This window comes from Corylus avellana, chromosome 3, assembly GCF_965113065.1.
Source record: "Corylus avellana chromosome 3, dhCorAvel1.hap1.2, whole genome shotgun sequence".
NCBI lineage: Eukaryota > Viridiplantae > Streptophyta > Magnoliopsida > Fagales > Betulaceae > Corylus > Corylus avellana.
Genome location: NC_142492.1, coordinates 6,346,840 through 6,372,327, shown reverse-complemented (window position 1 = coordinate 6,372,327; position 25,488 = coordinate 6,346,840). Strand labels below are relative to the sequence as shown.

At 36.0% G+C, this 25,488-nt stretch overlaps 2 protein-coding genes across 2 annotated transcripts; one reads left to right on the top strand and one right to left on the bottom strand.

Moving 5' to 3' along the window:
• Window positions 1-15,006: 15,006 nt before the first annotated feature.
• On the bottom strand, window positions 15,007-16,641 carry LOC132174452 (exopolygalacturonase-like). The gene is made up of 4 exons (XM_088514293.1): window positions 16,501-16,641; window positions 16,040-16,345; window positions 15,369-15,881; window positions 15,007-15,231 (listed from the first exon to the last, which is right to left on the bottom strand). The coding sequence occupies exons 1-4, from the start codon at window positions 16,639-16,641 to the stop codon at window positions 15,007-15,009; spliced, it is 1,185 nt and encodes a 394-aa protein (XP_088370419.1).
• A 1,808-nt stretch (window positions 16,642-18,449) lies between these two features.
• LOC132174974 (protein trichome birefringence-like 41) lies at window positions 18,450-24,113 on the top strand. Its single transcript, XM_059586755.2, has 5 exons — window positions 18,450-18,929; window positions 21,053-21,224; window positions 22,094-22,269; window positions 22,356-22,514; window positions 23,674-24,113. Exons 1-5 carry the CDS (start codon window positions 18,661-18,663, stop codon window positions 23,966-23,968), a joined length of 1,071 nt encoding a protein of 356 aa, XP_059442738.2. The 5' UTR covers window positions 18,450-18,660; the 3' UTR covers window positions 23,969-24,113.
• The last annotated feature ends 1,375 nt before the right edge of the window (window positions 24,114-25,488 follow it).

Below are 25,488 nucleotides of genomic sequence, written 5' to 3'. Positions count from 1 at the left end.
GGCCATTTCTCGCTTTTTTCACGTGGTTTTCTCCCCCTCGGTGGCTCTCTCTCTCTCGCCGGCGCACGTCACCGCCGTTCGGGATTTTCCGGAGACCACGACCTCGAGTTCGGAAGGCTCTCTCACGCTCTCACTCGTTCTCCTACTCGAAAATCAGGTATATATATATATATATATATATATATATATATATATATATATATGGGTTTATATACATATATATATATACACAGATATTTATATATGGGTTTATATATGTGATTATATATTTCGTAATATCTATATATATATATATATATATATATATATATATATATATATATATATAATTTGCAAATATATATATACAGATTATATATTTATAGATTAATTATATATATATTAATTAAATTATTTAATAGATAATTAATTAAATTATATAAAAAAAATGTAATTTACAATGTAAATTAATTTTATAGGTTAAGTAAGTAATTTATTTGCTTAAGATATATGTTTTGTAATATATTTGAATAGTTTGACATGTTTGGTTTGTATATGGTGAGAATATTGTTTAATGTATTTGCATGCATGCATGTACAATTACGTACCATGGTAGTTTGAAATTATGTTTTTCTGGAGAATTTTGCATTTAGATGTAGACCCATATTTTGTGTAGGTTTTGATTAACAACGGCATATCTATATATATGATTCGTATGTGAATGTTTACATTTACAAAACTTAGAATAATTAAGTATGTCATTCCTAATATGCGTACGTATAAAGTAAAAAACAACGAACATTTGAATTGAAGCTGGATATTGGATTTTATCTACACTTTCCATACAAATGCATAAATGGTTTATTAAACGAAAAAAAGAAAACCAACATTTAACCTAACTAGCTATATGTAGTTTATTTAGGGTGCCCATATGTAATTTACTTAGGTTTTGCACATTAAGATTATGTTGATGTTATAATTAAAAGTCAATTTATGTGTTTGTTTATTAAAAGTGAAAATAAAAAAATTATAACGATGTAGTTAAAGAACCACAAAAAATAAAAGAACATCTAAGTAACTAACTTAGATTTATTTAATTTATTCAGTTAGGGTCCCAGTACTTAAAGCTATGGACAAGAGTTGGATGACACAGTCTAGGGGTACAAGGGAATACAGAGACGGGTGTAAATCATTCGTGGACTTTGCAGTTAGGAACTGCACAATCCCTGATGGAAAAATTCACTGCCCCTGTAAGGTGTGTCGTAATAAGCAGCGCCACCCGCCGGATTTGGTATTTGACCATTTGACAGGGGGTAAGGGAATAATGATTGCATACAGAACCTGGTATTATCACGGGGAGAGGCCTGTTCGGGATCCTGTTGCAGTCTCTACGTCATCTACCACGAACACGGATCAGGGTTTAGGCGCAGCACAGGGTGAAAACATGCGGTCAATGTTGCGTGATCTATTCGGCATGCACGATGTCATGGAAGACAATTGTGAGCCTGAAGTTGCGGTGCAGGGGAATGAAGAAACTGTGAATGAAGAAGCCGACGACAGTGACAGAGTAAAGTACCAGTAACTTGCTTAAGAAGACAGAGAAGCCACTTCATGATGGGACCAAACATAGCAAGCTTAGTGCTACTGTACATTTGTACAACTTAAAGTGTGTTGGCGGACTTAGTAACACAATATTTTCATCTTTTCTTGAGTTCATCAATCAGTTGTTGCCTCCTAGTGATGAAGCTTTGCCGGTTAATACATATGAGGCAAAAAAGTTTCTAAGGGACATGGGCCTCGGGTATGAGAAGATACCGGCGTGTCCTAATAATTGTATGATATTTTGGAAGAACAATAAGGATTTGGATACATATGCTGTTTGTGGAGTATCTAAGTGGAAGGATGAAATTCAGTTGGATGAGGATGGGCAACCCATATCATCGAGTAAGAAACGCCCGGTGAAGGTGTTGCGGTGGTTTCCACTTATACCACGACTACAGAGATTGTTTATGTCAGAGCATACTGCTCCTTACATGAGGTGGCATCAGAAGGCCGGACTAAGGACAGTGTATTGAGGCATCCGGCCGATGGTGAAGCATGGAGGGCATTTGATAATTTGCATCCAGACTTCTCGGCGGACAGCAGGAACGTCAGGCTTGGACTAACCTCGGATGGATTTAATCCATTCGGAAACATGAGCACATCCCACAGCACTTGGCCTGTAATGCTTGTACCGTACAACTTGCCTCCTTGGACGTGCATGAAACAAACTTCATTTATACTATCGCTGATAATCCCGGGCCCAAAGTCACCTGGAATGGATCTAGATGTCTACCTACAACCCTTAATTGAGGAGTTACAAGAATTATGGACTGTAGGTATACGCACATTTGACGTGTCCAAAAAAAAGAATTTTGTGCTACGAGCCCAGTTGATGTGGACAATTAATGACTTCCCGGCATACGCAGATTTGTCTGGGTGGCCTAACAGGGGTGAGAAGGCATGTCCCTGCTGTATGTACTCGACGAGATCCAGGGGTTAAAACACGGCAGAAAATTTTGTTATATGGGGCACAGGCGATACTTGCCTATTGATCATCCGTGGAGGAGAAATAGAACAACATTTGACGGCAAACAAGAATTTGAATGTGCCCCAGATGTGCCAAGTGGAGATGAAATTCTTAGCCAATTGCAAGATATGGCATATGGAGATGAGAATGCCGGTAAGGCAAGGGCGGATAAGAAGAAAAAAGACAAGAAACGGAAGAAGAGTGGGGCGACAGAAAGAGAAGGCGATACTGCTAACGTGTTGTGGAAGAAGAAAGTGTTTTCTTTAGGTTGCCGTATTGGAAAGATAATTTATTACGGCACAATCTTGATGTCATGCACATTGAGAAAAATGTGATGGACAACATTCTTGGTACAATACTAGACATTCCAAAGAAAACAAAGGACAACATCCAAGCCCGCACAGACTTGCAAGAAATGGGGTTGAGACATACACTTCATCCGTACACAGGCGAGGATGGTAAAACATATATGCCCGCAGCTTGTCACACGATGTCTAAGGAAGAGAAAACTCAGTTTTTGAAAGTGCTTCGAAATGTAAGGGTGCCGGACGGATATGCCTCTAATATTTCTCGATGTGTACGACTTAGTGATTGTACGATATTCGGGTTGAAGAGCCATGATAGTCACGTAATTATGCAACAACTTCTCCTTATTGCATTGCGTGGATCATTGCCAGGAAACGTGGTAAGACCACTTGTCGGAATTTCTGCATTCTTCAGGGGCATATGTTCAACGTCATTGACACGAGATGATATGGACCGATTAGAGGGTGACATTTATATTACTTTGTGCCAGATGGAAAGGGTCTTTCCCCCAAGCTTTTTTACTGTGATGGTTCACTTGGTCGTGCATCTAGTCCGTGAATGCCGACTAGGTGGACTGGTACAATATAGGTGGATGTATCCGGCAGAGAGATAAAATAGCTTTACTAATATTCATATTTATGAATTTTTATTTTATATTAAATCGTCATTAATTATAATGAATGAATTATGATCATATGTAGAAGTCTTGGGGTGTTCAAATCTAATGTCCGCAATAAAGCGGCTCCTGAGGGATGCATTGCGGAGGGCTACATAGCAACGGAGTTGGTTGCGTTCTGCTCAAGGTATCTAGACCACGCACCAACATTTCACAATAGGACTGTAAGAAACCCAGATGGTTCAAAGGGGGTGGGAACACGATTTATCCTCGACCGTGTCACATTGACACAAATTCACCGATACATTATTTTTAACTCGGATGAGTTCCTTCAACTACGGACGTAAGTCGTGTTAGTAGTGTATACAAGTTCAATATGACCTTGAACCCTTAGTTGTGAATTATAATATAATTGAAACGTTGTATTGTAGGGTGCACATGGATACACTTAGGCGTTCATGCAGTAGGGGACGAACGACGGAGGATCAGTTTGAAACCCAACATCATGCGTTATTCTCCGATTGGTACCGTGACTACGTAAGAATACCGTGACGTTTAACTGTTACCTGCTCCTTATATTTACTTATTGATTCATAACAACTAAAAAAAATTTCTTATGGTCAAATTTTACGTATGTGCTTACAGATCGATCGATTGGACGATCGACAAAGGAAGGAATTAGGTGACAAACTGGTAATGCATTGTAGAGGGCCGAAGGCCACAGCGACTAGATATAACAGATATGTGATTAATGGAAAGCTGTTTCGCACTATTGCATGCGATGCTGGAAAAAGGACCCAGAATAGCGGGGTGTGCGTGCCAACAGTTGATGGTGAAACGTACTATGGGAAGTTGACGGAAATAATTGAGGTGGAGTACTTCGACAGGACTAGGTATGTTTTGTTCAAGTGCGATTGGGCGGATAACACGAGGGACAGGGGGTACAAAGTTGACGAGTATGGCATACTGCTTGTCAGCTTCAAAAACCTTGTCCACCGGGGCCAGGAAATTACTGATGAGCCGTATGTGCTAACGTCACAAGTTGACCAAGTCTTTTACGTCCAAGATGAAAGGGACCCTGATTGGGCTTGTGTTGTAAGAACTAAACCTAGGAACGTATACGACGTTGGACAAGGTGAAGGTTCTGATGATGAAAGTGTCAGCTACCACAAGTGTGAGCCGCTCCTATTGACCAGCGGTAATGAAGTGGATCCCCAGGATGACATTGACTACATCCGACAAGACTTAGATCCGTATGTGATTTAAAAAAATTTAAAACTTTAATAATATATATCGTTCACATTTATTTTGACGTATTTAATGTTATTTCTTTCTACATTGATTGGTTATATTGGTGACTTTTTTATCTATTATATACATAATTAATTGAGTATAATATTATGTGTTTTGCAGGTTGACATGAGTACGCGGGGGAAGGGTAGACGACGACGGTCCCCACAGATAGACGACCAGGGGTATAGACCGTTACTCCCTGAGCATGGGGAAGGGTCTCAGCCGGTTCCATATGATCTTGGTACTCCATATCCCACCATGAGCGAGCTGGGTGTATGTGCACATGGTGAGGTACAGAGGATGTTTCCCCCCGAGTTGAACACGGGCATCCCATACAGTGAGCCATTGCAGCCAGATGACAGTGAGACACAATATTATGGGGAGCATGTGGATGATGGCTCAGGTGACTTGGAGGACGATGATCCTCTAGAAGTGTTGGGCGTTCGACAACTCCGGACAATAAGTAAGTATATATGTTTAAAAAACTCATTTTGAATATGTATAAAATTTATGTAGTTAGTATTAAATTTCAAATAAATATAATTGGCAATTATTAATGTGTTAGGTACCAGGGGAGACGGGAGCACCCAATTTCAGGTGGTGGACATCCCACCATCGAACAAGAAGTGGGAGGTCCCCCTTGGCCAAAAAATCGTCTGCGAGTACAATAAAGCATGGCAGCCCGTAGGATTTAGCGGGATGAAATTCAGAAGGGAGGCCGGGAACATGATAAGGGCAGGGACTTATGTTAAGCTCCGGGATGAATGGGAGCATGTACATCCTCGTGCGAAGGAAGATATATGGGACACCCTTATGGTATGGTTACATTTTTCTTCATATTTTAGCATATGTATTTCAATATTTTAAACATTAAAGTGTGCAATTATACGCCTAATTTGTTCGATTTATATATGCAGACTCAGTTCTACATGCCGCCTGAGTACAATATTGAGGCGATTAAAAGGGACGCCTTCAAAGATATGGGCACAAAGCTGAAGAGTTGGAGACACTCTGTAAAACGAGCATTAAAAATTCAAGCGGGCGATACTCCAGACTCAGTGAAGGCGAGAATGGGTGAAGATGCCGTTAGGAGATACGACCCAGTAGACTTGAATGTCTTGTTGGCGAGATGGTGCGACCCGAAAAATCAGGTACGTCAAGAGTGTTTTCAGCAATTACGAACTTCAAAACATTTTATGAATGACATATATAGAAGTTAATTTTAAAAGAAAAACTAGGAAGAAAAAGAAAAATATTCATGCTTCTTAATTTTAAGTTATTATTTTTTTAAAAACAACTTTTTTACAAACTAAAAACAAAACATGGAAAAAATAGGGAATAAAAAAACTACTCCGAGTAAGGAAGATGAATTTGAGCCATGAACCATCACAATGATTAATGTTAAGTTGTGTTTTGAAACAACATGAATATATTTGAATAAGAAGACAAAATGAGCAATTGGCTAGTGGAATTAATTGTAGATGTTTAGTTTCATTAATTCTAATTGGGTTAGACTTGACATTTTAAGACTTATATACATGTAGGAGTATGCTGCCAAGATGAAAGAATTGCGAGCAAAAAACAACACGCCTCACTGCACTGGGTCGATGAGCTATGCTAGAGTGGCACATCAAGAGGTACTTATATATATATATATATATAATCGGTTGTTTAAGTCAAAAACACGTCTTATTTTTTTTTTGTATGCAGACCGTAGACGCGGGGGGCACTCCTCCAACTCGAGCGGAAAGTTACATCAAGACTCACACATACAAGGAAGGTGGCTATCCGAATGACGTGGTCAGAGAAAGATGTGTAAGTACTCAAGCATATATATTTTGATAAATTATTTATGATTAACGTTCCTTATACGAGATACTAACTTATTTTTTAATGTACAGGAGAGGATGCAGGAATTGGCGGCCACTGACCCGGCAAATACTGATACCGTGACGGAAGGGACGGTACAGTGGACACCTAATGACGCGTATGCTCAGGCGCATGGAAATAAGCCGGAGTATGCTGGTAGGGTCCGCCAGCTGGGTCCGAATGTGCTGCCGGTGCGGGGCAGCATACATTCATACTATACACCATCCCAGACACGGTCTCAAAATTCTTAGAGCTCCTCGTTCTCACAGATGACAGATAGAATCAGAGAACTTGAAGAGGAGCGGGCAGCACAAAAAAGTGCAATGGATGAGATGGCGAGGCAGATTGAAGCACAAAAAGCCCAGATAGCAGAGAAAGATGACATTTTTTAGGCTCGTTTCCGCCAGCTCGAGGCAATGTTCGGGTCAACGTCTGGGTCTGCGCCCCCGAGAGGTAATTCTATATTTTATTTTGTTTTTCTAACAATTGTTCACTGTTAGAATAACTGTTACAAACCCCTAATTACAGCGGTCCATTTTAAAACTTACGTATATTTGCATCGTATTATAGAATAATTTCTAATTTTTGTATTGATTATTATTGGTTCACAATTAATTCGCAGGCAATGCAAATTAGGAGTTGGAGGATGATTGTGTTGAGTAGAGCGCCATAGGGCTGGTCAACACTGTTTGTTGTTTTGTATATTGTTAGATCTCACTATATGCTTGTTGAGACTAATTGAAACTAATTTCTAGTAGATACTCAAGAAATGTTTTATTGTATATTTGTTTTGCCTTGTGTTAGAACGTTTTTTTCATTTATATATATGTTTTGTTATGTGTTGTGTTGAAATGTAGTATGTGTGTTGAAATTTTATTTGTTGGATATTGGATACATATTATTAATGAAGTTGTGTTGTGTTGGATATATATATTGGATATAGAATTTTGTTTAATGAAATTGTGTTGTCTTGGATATATATATTGGATATTGAATTTTGTTTAATGAAGTTGTGTTGTGTTGGATATATATATATATTGGAAATAGAATTTTGTTTAATTAAGTTGTGTTGTGTTGGATATATATATTGGAAATAGAATTTGGTTTAATGAAGTTGTGTTGTATTGTGTTGGATATATATATTGGAAATTGAATTTTGTCTAATGAGGTTGTGTTGTGTTGGATATATATATTGGATATATTATCTTGTTTAATGAAGTTGTGTTGGATATATATATTATTGGAAATTGATTATGGATTGGATTAGATTGGATTATGGATGGTAGATTATATATGTCGATTATATATATGGTAGATTATGGATTATGTAGATGGATTGTGGATTATGGATTATGTAGGTGGATTGTATTATGAATGTGTATTATGTATTGGATTGTGGATTATGTAGGTGGATTATATTATGGATGTGTATTATAGATTGGATTGTGGATTATGTAAGTGGATTGGATATTGAATTTTGTTTAATGATATATACGTGGATGTTGGATATATATTGGATGTTGGATATATATTGGTTGTGTTGTGTTGGATATTGGACGTTGGATATATATTGGATGTTGGATATATATTGGTTGTGTTGTGTTGTATATATATTGGTTGTTGGATATATATTGGATGTTGGATATTGGTTATATTGGTTGTGTTGTGTTGGATATTGGACGTTGGATATATATTGGTTGTGTTGGATATATATTGGATGTTGGATATATATTGGTTGTGTTGTGTTGGATATATATTGGTTGTGTTGTGTTGGATATTGGACGTTGTCTATATATTGGTTGTGTTGTGTTGGATATTGGACGTTGTATATATATTGGTTGTGTTGTGTTGGATATTGGACGTTGTATATATATTGGTTGTGTTGTGTTGGATATTGGACGTTGGATATATATTGGTTGTGTTGTGTTGGATATTGGACGTTGGATATATATTGGTTGTGTTGTGTTGGATATATATTGGATGTTGGATATTGGTTATATATTGGTTATATATTGGTTGTGTTGTGTTGGATATATATTGGATGTTGGATATATGTTGGATGTTGGATATTGGTTATATATTGGTTGTGTTGTGTTGGATATATATTGGATGTTGGATATATGTTGGATGTTGGATATTGGATATTGGATACGGATTATATAAGTGGATTATTGGATACGGATTATATATTGGATATTGGATGTTGGATGTAGATTATATATCGGATTACAAATATTTGAATATTGAAATTATTGTAATTGGAATTGAAATATCAGGAATTATTGTAATATCAGGAATTATCAGGAATTGAAATATCAGGAATTATCAGGAATTGTAATTGGATTATTGGAATTATTTAAAAAAAAAAAAAAAAATTTGACGTGTCAAACTGTCTGACACGTCAAAAACCTCACGTACAATTTTTTGACGTGTCATATTGACACGTCACAAATATTTTTGACGTGTCAAAATGGCACGTCAAAAATTTTTTGACGTGTCAATATGACACGTCACAAATATTTTTGACGTGTCAATATGACACGTCACAAATATTTTTGACACGTCAAAAACGTTTCTGACGTGTCATTTTGACACGTCAAAACTTTTCTGACGTGTCAATTTGACACGTCAAAAAATTTTTGACGTGCCATTTTCGACGCGTCAAAAATTTTTTGACGTGTCACTGTAGACACGTCAAAAACCCCCAGTTTTTTGACACCTACCCTTTTGACGGTCGATGAACGTCAAAAACGACGCGTCAAGAGAGGTTTTTGACGTGTCAATACCATTGACACGTCAAAAACCCCCAGTAAAAAAATTAATTAATTTTTGTAGTGTATATATTTATTTATTGGAGTATTTTATTTTAATAAAACATGGGCGAGAAGATTTATTAATCTTATTGGCTATTTTGAGAATTAAATAGAACACTGGGCTCATAATTTAATTCCTACAGACTAAGGAATTAAAATAAGCCTTGGGCTTATCATTTTAATTCTTTAGGCTTGTAAATAAACTTTGGGCTCAATGAAATTAAATCCAAGGGCCAAAGTTAAGTGAAATGAGTATTGGGCATGAGGATAAAACCTAAACCCAAGAGCTAAACCAAATGGGAGTGGGCTAGGGCTAAACCCTAGCCCTAGCCGCATGTGGGGAGAATAATCTCTCCCCGTGGCCGGCCACTAGGGGAGTGGAAAGGAGTGTAAATACTCCTTGGCCAACTTCCCTAGGACTGGATTAGAATCTAGTCTCACATGGTTTCAAATTCATTTTCTCTTGGGATCCCAGTATTATAAATAAGGGTTCAATTGAGAAGCAAAAGACACAAGACTCAACCAATTGATAAGCTTATGATGTTGTGAAAACTAAACACAACATCACTCTCCCACTAGAGTGAATACATGGCCACTAGGGAAGATTTGTTCACTCTAAGTTCACTCTAAGAAAACTGTATGAGCCCACACTCACAATCATATTCAGTCATCAAAGAGAAGATCTAATGGAGGAATTTTCTCCCCAACTATTTGAAGATCTTAAAGACCTTGATCAACTCCCAAGTTATCAAGAGGTTCATTGTGAATACAAAGATGTTCTTCAAGTTCATAAAGAACACAAAGAACGTGATGAAGATGAGATGAGTATAGACTCATACTTGAAGTTCTCAAGTTTGTTGGAACTTCAAGTACTCAATCCTACACCATGGGAAGAACGGATGCACAATCTTACTCTCCAATGCCTAGGAGATGTTAAAGCTACATGTAAGTAATCTAACTTATATGTTTGCCCTTAGATCTAAATATGCTTCTCTTGAATGTAAAATGTCTTAGGAATTGTGTTTTATTTCGTTGTATAAAAAGAAGTTTTTTTGAAATTTACGTAAATGATCCCAACACTTCACTCCACTGTTTTGAGTTGTCTTTTCATTATCGTGTTCAAGGGTGGAGATTCGTGTTCACGTGTCGGATTCAGGTCGTATCAAGGCATGGGTATAAGACTATATATGTAGTGACCTAAATAATTAACTAGGCTTAGGTAGCTTGGTTAGAGAGTTAATTGGACTTTGGGTCATTAGGAACAGTTAGAAGGACATTTTTGAAATTTTTGGACTTTTTGGCCAAACACTCGCATGGGGGACCACGTGAACATTCGCCTGCAAACAGTACACGAACTTTTGTGTGGGGACTAGTAGAACGTTCGTTATGACTAGTAGATAATGCCCGAACGTACGATGCAACCTTGAAACCGCTAGGTAAACAATAAGCGAACGTTGGCCCTTGTAGTACCGAATGTTCACTGCTTTTCAGAATTGCCCCTACAGAGCTCATAGCTTTTTCCACCTATAAATACCCTACCCCCATTTGACCCACCAACTGCATTTTCGCCCTCATGCCCTCTAGAACCCTTGTGTAAGTGTCATTGTGAGTTGTGAGAGTTCTTGGAGGAGGAGAGGTGATTTATTGGAGCCCCTACTTCAAGAGGGTAACCTTCTACACTTAAGCTTTCACTTTGCAGAGTCGTTATATTGCTTTTCTAGTTAGCTTAGTTGTTGGTTTGAACTTCTAGTTAGGTTGTGTCTTTAATCTTGACTTAAGCATGGTTTAGCATATCATTCTTGTTGAACGTATTTCTCTATGCATGGAGACATTTTTTTGGGTTAAGAAGTGCTAGAAATCCTTTTAATAACCTTAGGACCAATTTGGGAGGTTTAGGAGAACATTTGGACCAAATGAGGTTCTACCAGAACCTTTTGGTCAAACATTCGGCCTAGAGCCCGAACGCTTGCCCAGGAACACTTCAGGGGAACGCCATTTTGGCAAGGCGTTCAATAGCTCCTGTTTTTATATTCTAGGTTTGTTTTAGCTCGACTTAGAACTAATGTTAGGTTTTCTTCAGATTTGGAGAACTCGGACCATTTGGAGGATTTTTGGAGGACTTGTATGATCTGAGTGAATACAAACTCACATAATGCTCGCCATTTCTTTTCCCGCATTGCACGACTATTTTGTGTACTAAACACGCATATTTACAACTCTCATGAAATACATTTTGCTGTATTATGAACTTTATCATTTGTGAAAATGTGCTACTTAATAAAACAATGACGATGAGACTTGTAAAAGCATTCATGCAAAATACAGACAAAACTACTTGTATCGTATGACATGATACACTGATACGTGTAGGATAACGGCCATAGGCTTACTATACATGTTAACTCTATGGTCAAATATGTGTGTGTGTGTGTGTGTGTGTTACATGGGCCTTGGATCCAATGGTTACTTCGTGACCGATGTAGCCTTAACATGCATGTCACTTCAGGACATACAACATTAGTAGCGTAGGCCACCCAAGGTCGGACTCGGTCGGGCTGCTAGTGTTATGAACGATAGCGTACAATGGTCGGGGCATTGGCTCGAGCCACCCCTTTTTTAAAGAAAAAAAAGAAATTAAGGGTTTTTAATCATTTTAATTTTAATTTTTTTTAATTTTTAGGGAAATTATATCTAAAATCCTTAGGTAAACGCGCTTTTTTAAAAAACTCCCTGGGTATTTTTTTTTTTGAAAATTTAGCCCCTGGGTCACTCGAAACTACTAGAAAACTCTCTACCGTCAATTTTTGTTAACTTCCGTTAGTCTACTCAAAACTCACCGTTTTATCTGATTAAAATATTATTTTTTTATTAATTTATTATTATTTAAAAAAAAAAAAAAAAAAAAAAAAATTGAGGGGTGGCCAGGGGTGGCGGCCACCACCTGGCCACCCCCCCCCCAACCCCTATGGGGTGGCTTGCGGCCACCCCCAGGTGGTTTGGGGTGGCCTGCGGGCCACCCCAAACCACCCATGGGGTGGCTCGAGCCACCCCTTGGGTGGCTTGGGGTGGCTCACGGCTACCCCTTTCCACCCATGGGGTGGCTCGAGCCACCCCTTGGGTGGCTTGGGGTGGCTCGCGGCCACCCCTTGGGTGGCTTGGGGTGGCCCGCAGGCCACCCCAAACCACCTGGGGGTGGCTGCAAGCCACCCCATAGGGGTTGGGGGGGTGGCCAGGGGTGGCACTGCCACCCCTAGCCACCCTTCAAATTTTTTTTTTTTAAAAAAAAAAAAAAATTAAATTAATAAAAAAATAATATTTTAATCAGATAAAACGGTGAGTTTTGAGTAGACTAACGAAAGTCAACAAAAATTGACGGTAGGGAGTTTTCTAGTAGTTTCGAGTGACCCAAGGACTAAATTTCGAAAAAAAAATTACCCATGGAGTTTTTTAAAAAAGCGCGTTTACCTAAGGATTTTAGATATAATTTTCCTAATTTTTAATTACGTATATGGACACGTGTCGTGTTTTTGGGGTGCTGACGTGGCTTTTTGACAAATTTTGGATGGAAGTTAGATGGAGGTACCATCTCCGTCTTTAACCATTATCCAGGTACCATCTGTGATACGAAACAAAACCGAGAGAGCAAACACAACTATTTTGTGTACTAAACACGCATATTTATAACTCTCATGAAATACATTTTTCTGCATTATGAACTTTATCATTTGTGAAAATGTGCTACTTAACAAAACAATGACGATGAGACTTGTAAAAGCATTCATGTAAAATACGGACAAGACTACTTGTATCGTATGACATGATACACCAATTCGTGTAGGATAACGACCACAGGCTTACTATACATGTTAACTCTATGGTCAAATATGTGTGTGTGAGTGTGTGTGTGTGTGTGTGTGTGTATGTGTGTGTGTGTGTGTGTTACATGGGCCTTGGATCCAATGGTTACTTCGTGACCGATGTAGCTTTAACGGGCATGTCACTTCATGACGTACATCATTAGTAGCGTAGGCCACCCAAGGTCGGACTCGGTTGGGCTGCTAGTGTTATGAACGGTAGCGTACAATGGTCGGGGCATTGGCTCGAGCCACCCCTTTTTTAAAAAAAAAAAAAAAAAAAAGAAATTAAGGGTTTTTAATCATTTTAATTTTAATTTTTTTTTTATTTTTAATTACATATATGGACACGTGTCGTGTTTTTGGGGTGCTGACGTGGCTTTTCGACAAATTTTGGATGGAAGTTAGATGGAGGTACCATCTCCATCTTTAACCATTATCCAGGTACCATCTGTGATACAAAACAAAACCGAGAGAGCAAAAAATAAAGTTGTTAAACCACAGGGGCGAAAGAGTTGTGTGGCAAAAAATAAAATTCTTTCACTCTTGTTAATTTTTATTATGCTTGTGTGTGTTAATCATAAAATGTAGAGTAGGGAATTGTTTCATGATGAATATCCTATCATATTTACAGAGCAAAAAAGTTGACTAGGCCACAAAATTTTATACCTTACTTCCATCTCCCTGTTTGCAGGCACTGCTTTTAAAAGAGAAAGAAAGCTATTGGAACTAGTTGATCCAAGGTTTGGGCTCTAACTACAATAAAGATGAGGTTATGCGGATGATCAATGTAGCTCTCCTATGCACTAATGCTTATGCAGCAGTTAGGCCAACCATGTCTTCAGTGGTAACTGGTAAGCATGATTGAGGGCAATAGTGTTGTTCCGGGGTTGGTTTCGGATCCAAGTGTCTCAAATAATGAAATGAAAGAGGAAAGGTGGGAGCATTTTCAACAAATTAAAGAACATAATAAGAGTGAGAGTCAGATAGTGAGTGTTTCTTCTACATTGATATATAGTATGTCATTGGATGCATGACCTATGTAATGCTTCTTCTATATCTGCCGTACGTTGATCTATATACAGTCAATTTAGATTCGGATTACTTGTAGAAAAGAGCTTAGAGAAGTTGACGAAGCTCGATATCTCAATTTGGTCGCCAGTATAAATCTTAACGTTGCAATGGTTTGTTGCATATTTTTCATTTTTATTTTACAAGCTTTCTCAGATTACTGTTGTGAAAGAAAATGCATGATTACATATGTAACAGTCAAGCCTAGAAATTAAGTAAACCTAGTCTATATGGATCAAACACGTGCCACTATTATTATTATTATTATGGGAAAATAGTTTCACAAAAATCCTCGCCACATGGGCATCATTAATTGCATGTAATTTTTAGTCTTTTACAGTGTTTTAATTCAAATCCTATTAGTCAATATCTTTAATTAAGGCCCCAATTATGATTTGAAAGACGGAAAGAATTCATGTTCCTCTTGCTTTATATAAGAAATGAATAAATTAATTGAACATCTCTTGAATAAACTTGAGCCCTTCCGAAAAATAAATTACTTGAACATTCAATAATACTCGGTTCAATTATAATCCATTTAATTTTAATATGATTACTCTTCTTTATTCTTTTGATATTTTCTATTGGTATGAGTGCTTTCGTATACAACATCTTTCATGGCTGGAAAGCGCAAGACTATATGCAAGGGGGAGGGCTTTGATGGCCAAGCGAAAGGCCATCGACATGAGAGCACAATGTGGAGGCAGGACCGTCGGGGCCACGGTAATCCAAATTGATGTCCTCCAGCACTACGTTTTTGCATGGCTTGCTTCCACTGCATCGAAGAGTAATTGCGACTTTGGCATCAGAACTTCCCCATATATTTTTGTATGTCACATTGCTGATTTGCAGAAGAGAGGGCTATCCACAATAATAGAAATCACAAATTTAATTAGTTAAGTTCTATTAAAAAAAAAAAAAAAAATTAAAGAATTTCTTTACAATATGAAATTTCAGAGAATAATTTTGGAACAAAATGAAGATAAATAAGAAATTACCTGTTGACTGCAAGGGGGGTAGGGGCAATATTCTTGATCAAGAATGATGGGATTGCCGACATGATCCATGAAAATGTCTTGAAATATAAAATTAGAAGCCGTGCCAAGGGATGGAGCAGCCCATGTTTTGATTCTCACTCCATCAGAAGTGCCGCGAAAGGTGCAGTTTTTGACGACAACTCCGTTGACATCATCTCCATTATTTTTGCCGAGGCTGCCGATGCTTATTCCATGCCCTGGTCCACAAACAACATTCGAAATATCGACGTCTTTAGTTCCAGACAGCATGGCAATACAGTCATCGCCGGTACCAATTGTGGAACGTGAGATTCTAATGCCGTGAGAGCTTCCAATCTTTATCCCATCGGTGTTGGGGCTGTTGGCCGGAGCTGATATATTGATACGACTCATATTCAAGTTCTCACAGCCAAAAATCACAATGTGATTGTTCTTGCTGTTAATGGAACTCACGTGATCAATCCGTGCGTTGGTCACAAAATCAAATCTCAATGTCTGCATTGGAGGATTTGTAAAACATGATATATAGTTAAACTTCTACGAAACTCGAAATTTTCTACTTTTTTCTAAAGCTTTCTATTCAAAGATAAGGTTTCTATTTATATGAAGAAAAAAGGTGGAAATTTTTTTTTTGAAAATAAGCAAAAACTTACCGTAGCTAGCCTAGGGCAATTAGAATTCTTGCTGCAGTCGTTAAGGCCCCAAGCTACCTGTCCTTGGCCGTCCAAGGTGCCACCACTGACCGTCAAATGGTCAACATATCGAAAATTAATCCAACTATCAGTTGAGAACTTGGATGGATCAGCAGGAGCCTTGAGAAGCCCTCCGATCACGACGCTCACCGAGCCTTTGCATGGACCCTCAAATCTCACTGAGTTCACCATGTATGACCCGGGAGGGATCAAAACCCTACCACTTCCCTTCCATTCACATGCTTCTTTCCACGCCTTAAGAAATGCCTAAGAAGAAAGAAAAAATAAATAAATAAATATTTCGAAAACATATTTGCTATCATTAACCCAAAAATTAACGTATAGAATAATATTCACAAAATAATTTGATTCTATGAAATTAAGAGAAACTAAAAGGCAGGCAACGTCATATGAATAATTACCTGACTGTTGTCAGCTGCTCCATCAGCAACAGCACTATAGTTCATCACGTTGAAGTTTTTGACTTGGTCTCGAACTCCGGTAACCAATACCATCAAAGATGTTAACAAGCAAGCCCAACCAAATGCAAGTTTCGAACCCATTTCTCTTCTTTCTTTCTTTCTTTTTTTTTATAATTTTTCTCTAATATAAATAGAGTAGTATAGGATGACTCAGGGTCAGAAGAAGTAAGGCCCTTTAATTTGCTTGATTGAATTTTTAATACAAGGTTTCACCTATTTATACAAGCAGTGTAGTGAATTAATACATTTCAGTTCTAACTTCATAACAAAATAAAACAACAATATAATTAATCTAACCAACTTAATGTTCATGAACCTCTTTATATAAACTAATTAATCTAACCAACTTAGTGTTCCAACTCATCATAATCTTGTTAGCTGTCCCTTGTCTCAAGATGAGTGCCCTCCTATTCAGACCTTCCCAAAGCCTCGGTAGCGTTGCTCAGGTAGACACTTAATTACTGATAAATAGAAAGGGAAGATCGCCTTTTATATTGGTTACATTTGAAATTTCAAAAAGAGTAATGTTAAATGTCATTCTCATGTTCTTAATTGTGTTCTTTCAAAATTAACATGGCTTTTAAAATCATTATTAAATCAAAATTTAATAGTGATCTACTACAAATCGAATGATAAATTTAAAAGTCACAATAATTTTGGAGGAACACAAAACAGACATAGAAATGTCATTTAATATTACTCTTAAAATTTAACCCTATAAAAGATCTGATCGATACACTCTTATGATAAATATAATTAGTTTTACATAGATTTGATTTTTATTGATTTTTCTTGACATGGAAACATGAGAGATTTCTTTCTTTGTATTGTAATAGAGATAATATGGAAAATTCACAAAGGGTCTATAGAGGAGACGGGCCGAGGTTGTGGACTTTCCTTAGGGCCTTTGTGGCTGACGGGCCCAAACAAGATCCACGCGATTATCAAACGCCTCCATTTTTTTACTTTTTGTATTTTAAATATTGTTGTAATCTCTTAAAATAATAATAATTTGTTGTAATCCATGGCCAATTGACCATGTACAAGTCTATAAATGTAAACATACGTCTTAATATGAATATTAGGAAAGAAAAAAACATTGTTTTAAAATCTGTCTTTTTAATTTTTATTAATCCCAAAATTAATTTTAAATTTTCCCTAATATCAAAATCTGCAGATTTACCTTATAATAACCATTATGTGCCCAGTCTTTCATTTTAAACCAAATCCCTGCAATTATGCTTATACCGCTTTTACATGCTATCAATCTCGACTTTTTTTTTAAAGAAAAAAAAAATTAGAATTCATTGATAAAAAAATCAAGAGCATAAATCACATAGTATAAAGATCTAATAAAACATAGTCAAATGATATAAAATTATAAAATCATGGATACAATAAAAAAAATTTTACAATCAAATCCTGTTTATGACATCAGTTTTCGCTAACTCATGTACAACTACAACTTCAGTTATAAAATAAATTTGTTCTGAACAGACTAAATTTAAGACATAAATAACCTAAATTTTCGAAACTTATTTTCTGGCCGTGAGAGGTAGTTCCCACACTGGCGATCAATCTGGGCTTTTTGTTTTAATAACTCAGGCCGTGGTAATAATTTGACATTAATTTTTAATGTTTTTGCCTACACTGAATAAGTTGTATCGAGCTTATTGTTGAGTTGCCCTCCCCTTTCCCGTGTTTTATGTTTTTCATCTCCTTTCCTGTTCCTTTATTTTAGCTCAGAAAAAAAATTAAAAACAAAATCCCTGCAATTCACTGAAAAGTAAAAAATAAGAATCCCTGCATTAAAAGATTTCACAACCCAAAGCATAAATAACAGAAGCTGTTTATCCCGGTGGACCATTTGATCTGTCGTCACCCCTCTCTCTCTCTCTCTCTCTCTCTCTCTCGCTAGCAATATAAGGAAACCAAATCCCGTTGGACCACCTTGTATGTCTAGTTACTTATAATTTGCTAAATATAATAGGGAGGTTTCTCATCGCCATTGCTATTATTATTCCCCTTTCCCTTTAAACCTTTTTTCTTACTTTATTATATTCTCTCTCTCTCTCTTTCTACTTTGATTTGAAAAGGTTTATGAAAATGAGTTTCTTGGTTTATATTAGCGCTCTGCCGCACACACTGCTTCTTCTTCTTCTTCTTGTTATTCATCATCACAAGGCAAATGCTGCAAGTGATCAGTGCGATTTGTTCACGGGGAGATGGGTGGTGGACAAATCGTACCCGCTTTACGATCCAGCTGCATGTCCCTTCATTGAGCGGGAGTTCAGTTGCCAGAAGAACGGCCGCCGGGATCTGGATTACACCGAGTACAGATGGCAGCCCCTCAGCTGTAATCTACTTAGGTACGCCGTCCTTTTATCTTCTTCTTCATGTTTTTCCTTTTGTTTCTCATTGCTCGCTGCAAAAGTACTGTAACCTTTTTAATCTCCTGCTTAGGATTAAATATCATATGATTGTGATTAATTCTTGGAAGATATTATTTTGAGAAACTTCACAAAGCCTTTCTGACACGACTCTCTAAAGTTTACAAGTTTTCAATTACAATTTACAATCCTTGAACCTCCAACTCCGGTAATATTCACCTTCGGTTAGAGTTTGCGTTAAAACCGACGGTAAAATAAATCAAATAACTTTTCTAGTCTTAAAATTTTTATAAAATTTTAAATTAAATATTGCTTGAGAATAGAATTTAAACTAATGACTTTTGTTTTATAAGAAATAGTTTCCGGTCAATTAAATTACCCTTTGAAAACGTGAATATGTATTTTCTGCTATTGCTTTTCACGCCATTTATGTTTAATATTTTTGAGCTTCTTTTTAACCCGAGAAAAAAGGAAAAAAACTTTTATTTGGATTATATATATGTGAGATATGTACTTCTGTCACGGACATGGACATCGAAACATTATATTATAACTTTTTGGATGGATTTTGTGTGGTTGAATTATATGTGACTTTAAGGACAAAGAAGTCAATGAGTCGACCCTTCACGTAATGAAACTACAGTTGTATAATTTCGACACCATGGATGTCCATCCCCAACATTATTATTAAATTTCAAAATTTTCAACAAACTAAATCTTCCAAGTTAGGAAATATATCATTAGAGGAGTGCTACAAGTTTTAAATTTGTTTTTTAAAAGTTTGTTTTTAAATAATTTATCACCATCTCATAAGATTTATTATTTTAAAAGTGTGTCACAAACTCATAAGAGCATTAACAGCAGACTCTCTATAATCCATTTCTTTCATTTTTTTAAGAGAAAATCTTAAAAAAACTAAAAAAAAAAAAAAAAAAAAACCCAAAAGTCCTAAATTTAACCAACATCAAAGAATATTTACAGTACTTTTCAATGCATTAAGAAACATTCATATAGGAAAAAATAATAAAACTTATTGTGAAGTGTTTTTTTTATAAAGAATTAAAAAGTAGTTTTATTTCTTAAATTGAGAAAAAATAGTTGAAAAACTGCTTAGTGCTCTAAAATGAGAAATGTATACATATTCAACAAGTTATATATAAGAGAAATCACGTGAACTTGAATCATTTTATTTTATTTTTTCAACACATATATAATTGAGCGGTCACATGCTGATTTGTTGAATGAATTGAAGTAGAATGTTTGACGGCACAAAGTGAACCTTGTCGGCCTCCAGTTGTCCCTCACTTCTTTCCGCACATTATTCATTAATTTTAGCTGAGAAAAAGTTGAGCGCTTGTTGGGTTTTTACAGAATACGGTTGAGTTAAATGTAATCATGACATTTATTCTCTTTTAGCCAACTGTGACGAAGCTGTTCTTTCACCGCCCACTCAGGAAAAAACAAAAAAAAAAAAAAATCAATGGTTGAGATGTCTTGTGACGTATTTCCAATTTCAGCCCCTGACTTTTTCTTTTCCCCCTTTAGGTCCCTGACTTTTGTTCTGCAAAGTTCTTTCTCTTTTTTTCTTTTCAAGCGTGAAGTGTGTAGCTTTTACATTTTTTATTAAGCACAACTTCAATTATACGGCTATGTTTGTCAAAGAATTGGACCGGAAAGGGGACCCAAACATCCTAAAACCTTTAAAAAATTTTCTCAAAATCAATCTCAATATTCTTACTTTTTACATTATATCAATCACTTTTTATTATTATTCAAATAAAAAAATTATTATAAAACAATTTTTTTTTTTTCATACAAAACATTCTTACTTGTCTTCTAACATCAATCAAATCTGTTACAGTTTCTATCTACTTCATTTTTCAAGTCTTTTGTCAAACATGTAAATAATTTTTCTAATTGTTATTGATTTAGACAACAATTAACCAGACTCACTTGTTGGAATGAGTCTTCTATGAACTGTATAACAATTATTGTTCCAATTATAAGCAACATCAGAGATCCCAATTCCTAGGTTTCACCATTTCGTATCAAATGCAATACCTACACAATTTATTTATTTATTTTTTTTCTGGGTTTTGTAGATTTAATGGTCAAGACTTTTTGGAAAGATTTCGAGGGAAGAGCATAATGTTCGTGGGAGATTCGCTTAGCAGAAACCAGTGGCAATCGTTGACATGCATGCTTCATGTTGCCGCCCCCTACGCTAAATACAATTTAACAAGACAAGAAGACCTTTCCATTTTTACATTCACGGTATGCCATTTTCACTACTCTCTTTTTTTTCCCCTATTTTTAAATTATCCCAATTAGGAAAATATAAATAAAAAAGGTCGGGGCTTTGTTTTGCGGGAAAGGCGGGAACGATAAGTAGTTGAATGGAACCTTTCTACTCATTGCACTCTCACCTTTCAAAATCACATTTAAAGGATGACATGGACATTTGCCAATCAATCATCTGGCCAGCAAATCCTGTGGTCCTCTTACTTCCCGCTTTAATTAAAGTAGCTACTGTACGTAACAGCTTTCGTGGGTTGTCCTCTTCATCTCCCCCACTCTTGCTGGAATTTTTCTTTTTCTTTTGGAAAAAATACACCGCTCTCACTTTCGCCCTCACTTTGATATTTGTTAACATGATATTAAAAATTACAATTAAATCTAAAATTTAAATATTGTTTTATTCAAAATTTAATTGAAATTTTTTAAAAATATTATAAATTGAATAATAAATCAAGAGGGTATATGTTATTTTATTTTATTTTTTTTTTTTTGCAAGTTGAAGGTGCAATCATCAGTGACTGCACCTCTGTGCCACCTTTCCCTTTTCTCTCCCATATAATTTGGTTTCAATTACCACCCACCATTCAAGTTTCAACCACCCCCAATTATATCTTAATACAAAATATTAAAGAAAGACAAGGCAATCACCCCCATGTTAACTTCCTGCCAGCCTGACAAGGCATCAGGAATCCAACTGTCTCACCTTTTTCTCAAATTTTTTGTTTGCTTTGGTTTTGTTTGGTGGATGAACTTATTAAGAACTTCATTAATAAAAAATAAAAAATAAAAAAAAGGACCAATTATTTATTTTATTTTATTTTGACGTTAAATTAATAATATTACAGGATTATGGAGTGAAAGTGATGCTTGATCGGAACGTGTATTTAGTGGACGTTGTACGAGAAAAAATTGGTCGGGTCTTGAAGCTTGATTCCATTGAGGGAGGCAAGCTATGGAAAAACATCGACATGCTCATCTTCAACACGTGGCACTGGTGGAACCGAAGGGGGCCTTCTCAACCGTACGATCCCATGTTATAATTAATTGAATTTTCTTTTCTTTTTTTCTAGTTTGAGAAAAAACAAAATTGTATTGATTGTAATTCAGATGGGATTACATCCAAGTAGGGAGACAAATAATGAAGGACATGGACCGTATGGTTGCTTTTGAGACGGCACTTGCAACATGGGCTGGGTGGGTGGATTCAAACATTGATCCTGCCAAGACTAGGGTTTTCTTCCAAGGAATTTCCCCTTCCCATTACAAGTAAGCTAAGCTCTCGATCTCTTCACATAATCTTATTCTAAATATCTTTATTTTATCGGTCTAGATTTTATTTTTGTTGTATTTAATAGTATAGTGTTACGTTATTTAACATTTTTAAATTAATGACATGCCAACTTATTAATTATGTGGCAATATATACATTATTTAGATCTATAAAACCTAATCTAGACTTTAAACAGAATTTGCCCGTAGTAATATGCATATTTTTAAGTCTTGCATCCAATATAATGTTATTATTAGAATTTGGAAAATATCATAGTCTGGTTAAGTTTTGATGAATCTAAAATAAAATCATATCAATTTTGAACTTATTTGATTCAATATACAATATTTGTAGACTCAAATTAAAATTATTTTGGGTTGCATAATCTGTCTAAATTCAGCTTAATTTAAACTTAACTATTATTTGATAGATTAAGAATATATATAAATAATAATAATAATATTTTGAAAATGTAAAACTCATTACCGACTTAAGTTAGTGAATTAACTACACTTCTCCCCCCCCCCCCCCCCCAACTTGCAAGTTGCAACTATCTACCTTAATTAATTTTGATGTTATTGTTCGGGTTCATTTGGGTTTATAATTTTAAAACGTCTGAAAATACTATTTTTAAAAATGTAATTAAGCGTTTGGGGCTTAATTTGACACATTTCCTTTTAATTTATGTTTACTCGCACCGATTTAGTTGTATTGAAGCTTATTGTTGGGTTGCCCAGCCTTTTGTCTGGGTATTGTTTTGGTATAGTGATCACCCTCCCTGCCTTCAATTCCCATATTTGCTAGGAAAAACAAGAACAAAAACAAAAACAAAAAGTTTAGGGGAAAAAAAAAAAACTACTCACTTCCATCGTCTAAGATATTTTGTTTCTTTTTTATTTTATTTTTTATTTTGCCATTTCCATATGAATTTAGGGTTTAGGAGGTCGATTATATGCTCTATAAAGGATGACTTGAAAAAAATGAATATTACTACCCTCTAAAGCTAAAATATCTTCCTCTAAAGAAAAATTAATGTAATAATAAATTACATTAATCAAAAGCTACTTGATTAGGAAAATCAATTAACAAAAATAATCAATATATATATATATATACACGAGCTCTCACGATGCTTTCCATTTATCTATACTATAGCGGTAGCCTATGGAATGAGCCAAGTGCAAAGAGCTGCGTGGGGCAGAAGCAGCCATTGTTAGGGTCAAGATATCCTGGAGGTTTGCCACCGGCTGTGGGCGTCCTCAAGGGTGCATTGAGCAAGATCACAACGCCAGTCATATTGCTTGATGTAACTCTTCTCTCCCTGCTGCGTAAAGATGGCCATCCTTCTATTTACGGCCTCGGCGGCCCAACCGGAATGGACTGCAGCCATTGGTGTCTTGCCGGTGTTCCTGATACTTGGAACCACATTCTTTACAATCTTATTCTTTGAACATTCATGGATTTTACACTGAAAATTGGATGCATTTTTTCAGGCTATTCATTGAAGATACCTTATTTCAAACACTATTCGTTAGACTTTAATAGATTAATTGTATGTTTGAATAAATGTAAGCAACTCAAATGATATAAAATCTTCCCACTTCAACCCTTTATCTTTGCTGGTTTCTAGAGTGATATATATATACACAAAAACTTATAGTTATTCTAATTTGAGCATTTCCTGAGCATTGACATCCTCTAAGTTGGACTTATAACTCTTTTACAACTTGCTGACATGAGTTAGCATATGATTAGATTCACATTAACTATTAGAATAATTTGTAATATTCTTCAATCGCATGTCTCCAAGAGGTAGCTCAATTGGCTGTGACCACGCCTAATGAAGTGGATGTTAATAGTTCAAATCTCTCTCCCTCTTGTGTGAACATGTCAAAAAAAAAAAAAAATCAATCACTAAAAAAAATTCTTTAACAAGAAGATATAGGCTTCCAAATGCTCTAGAACGCAAACTCAAATCAATGGTCAAAAAAAAAAAAAAAAACCTCCATATGTAGGTCACTCATAGTAGCACATGGGCTAGGTCGTGGTGGGAAGGTTGCGACTTCCCTTAATTTGTTGACTTTTGGGCCCATTGCCGTGGGCCGTGGCTCGATTCGATCTTGGCTCGTCTGCTGGATGGGATTGCCCCATGTGGGCTAGCAGTCAAAAATTAACTCTCGACAATTTATATTTATTATTTTAAAAAACAATTCTTGATTCATTACATCTCACAAATGAAAATATTTTCTGTGAAAAAATCTGAATCATTTAATTCAAAAATAACGGTAAAAATTTTGACAGAGTTATCCTACAATTTTAAAAATTCAAAGGATTTCAAGATAAAGGATCAGAACATTTCCTAATATAATATTACAATTTTCATTGTTGATTTTTAACAGTCAGTATAAATGCCATATGATGATTTTTTTTTTTTTTTTTTTGACAGAAATATGGAGATAGAGTTCAAAAAAAAAAAAAAAAAAATCTTTATGCTGATATTTTACATGTACTTGCTAACATGCCAAAAACAGAGCAAGGCTGTTGCGGCCACATTGCTGCCGACAAACCTTGCAAGACTACATATTTTCTGCTACATTTATTTCTTTTGTATTGTCTATCCGGCCACCATGAACCTGACAAAGACAGGAAAAAGGAGCCTTCCCTTAGAAGGGATATATAGCATGTAAAATAACTATATATGCTATTACTATGAGCCCATAAACATAAAAAACATGCAAAAGAAAAAGAGAGGACAGATTTTATTTAACTCAATGAAAGTGTTATGTGTTCTTTAGTATGCTAAAAACACATTCTTTTGTTGATGCAAAGAATCAATCATTGACCATCCATGTTTAGTCCTCAATTCAAGATTTCAGCAAGATAACCAAAGTCAGAGTAGCATGCTGCAAAAAAGGGAGGGAGCCGACGACACCATCTCAGTACTTAAATTAGATTTATGGATATTCTCGC

Bases quoted from the DNA above. Each gene is read 5' to 3' on its own strand.
- LOC132174452 (XM_088514293.1), bottom strand. From the start codon at position 16,641: ATGGGTTCGAAACTTGCATTTGGTTGGGCTTGCTTGTTAACATCTTTG. The intron at 16,346-16,500 runs GTAATTATTCAT...CTTTCTTCTTAG, and splicing joins GAGCAGCTGACAACAGTCAG to GCATTTCTTAAGGCGTGGAA. The intron at 15,882-16,039 runs GTAAGTTTTTGC...CCTCCAATGCAG, and splicing joins ATTGCCCTAGGCTAGCTACG to ACATTGAGATTTGATTTTGT.
- LOC132174974 (XM_059586755.2), top strand. From the start codon at position 18,661: ATGAAAATGAGTTTCTTGGTTTATATTAGCGCTCTGCCGCACACACTG. The intron at 21,225-22,093 runs GTATGCCATTTT...ATAATATTACAG, and splicing joins TTTCCATTTTTACATTCACG to GATTATGGAGTGAAAGTGAT. The intron at 22,515-23,673 runs GTAAGCTAAGCT...TCTATACTATAG, and splicing joins ATTTCCCCTTCCCATTACAA to CGGTAGCCTATGGAATGAGC.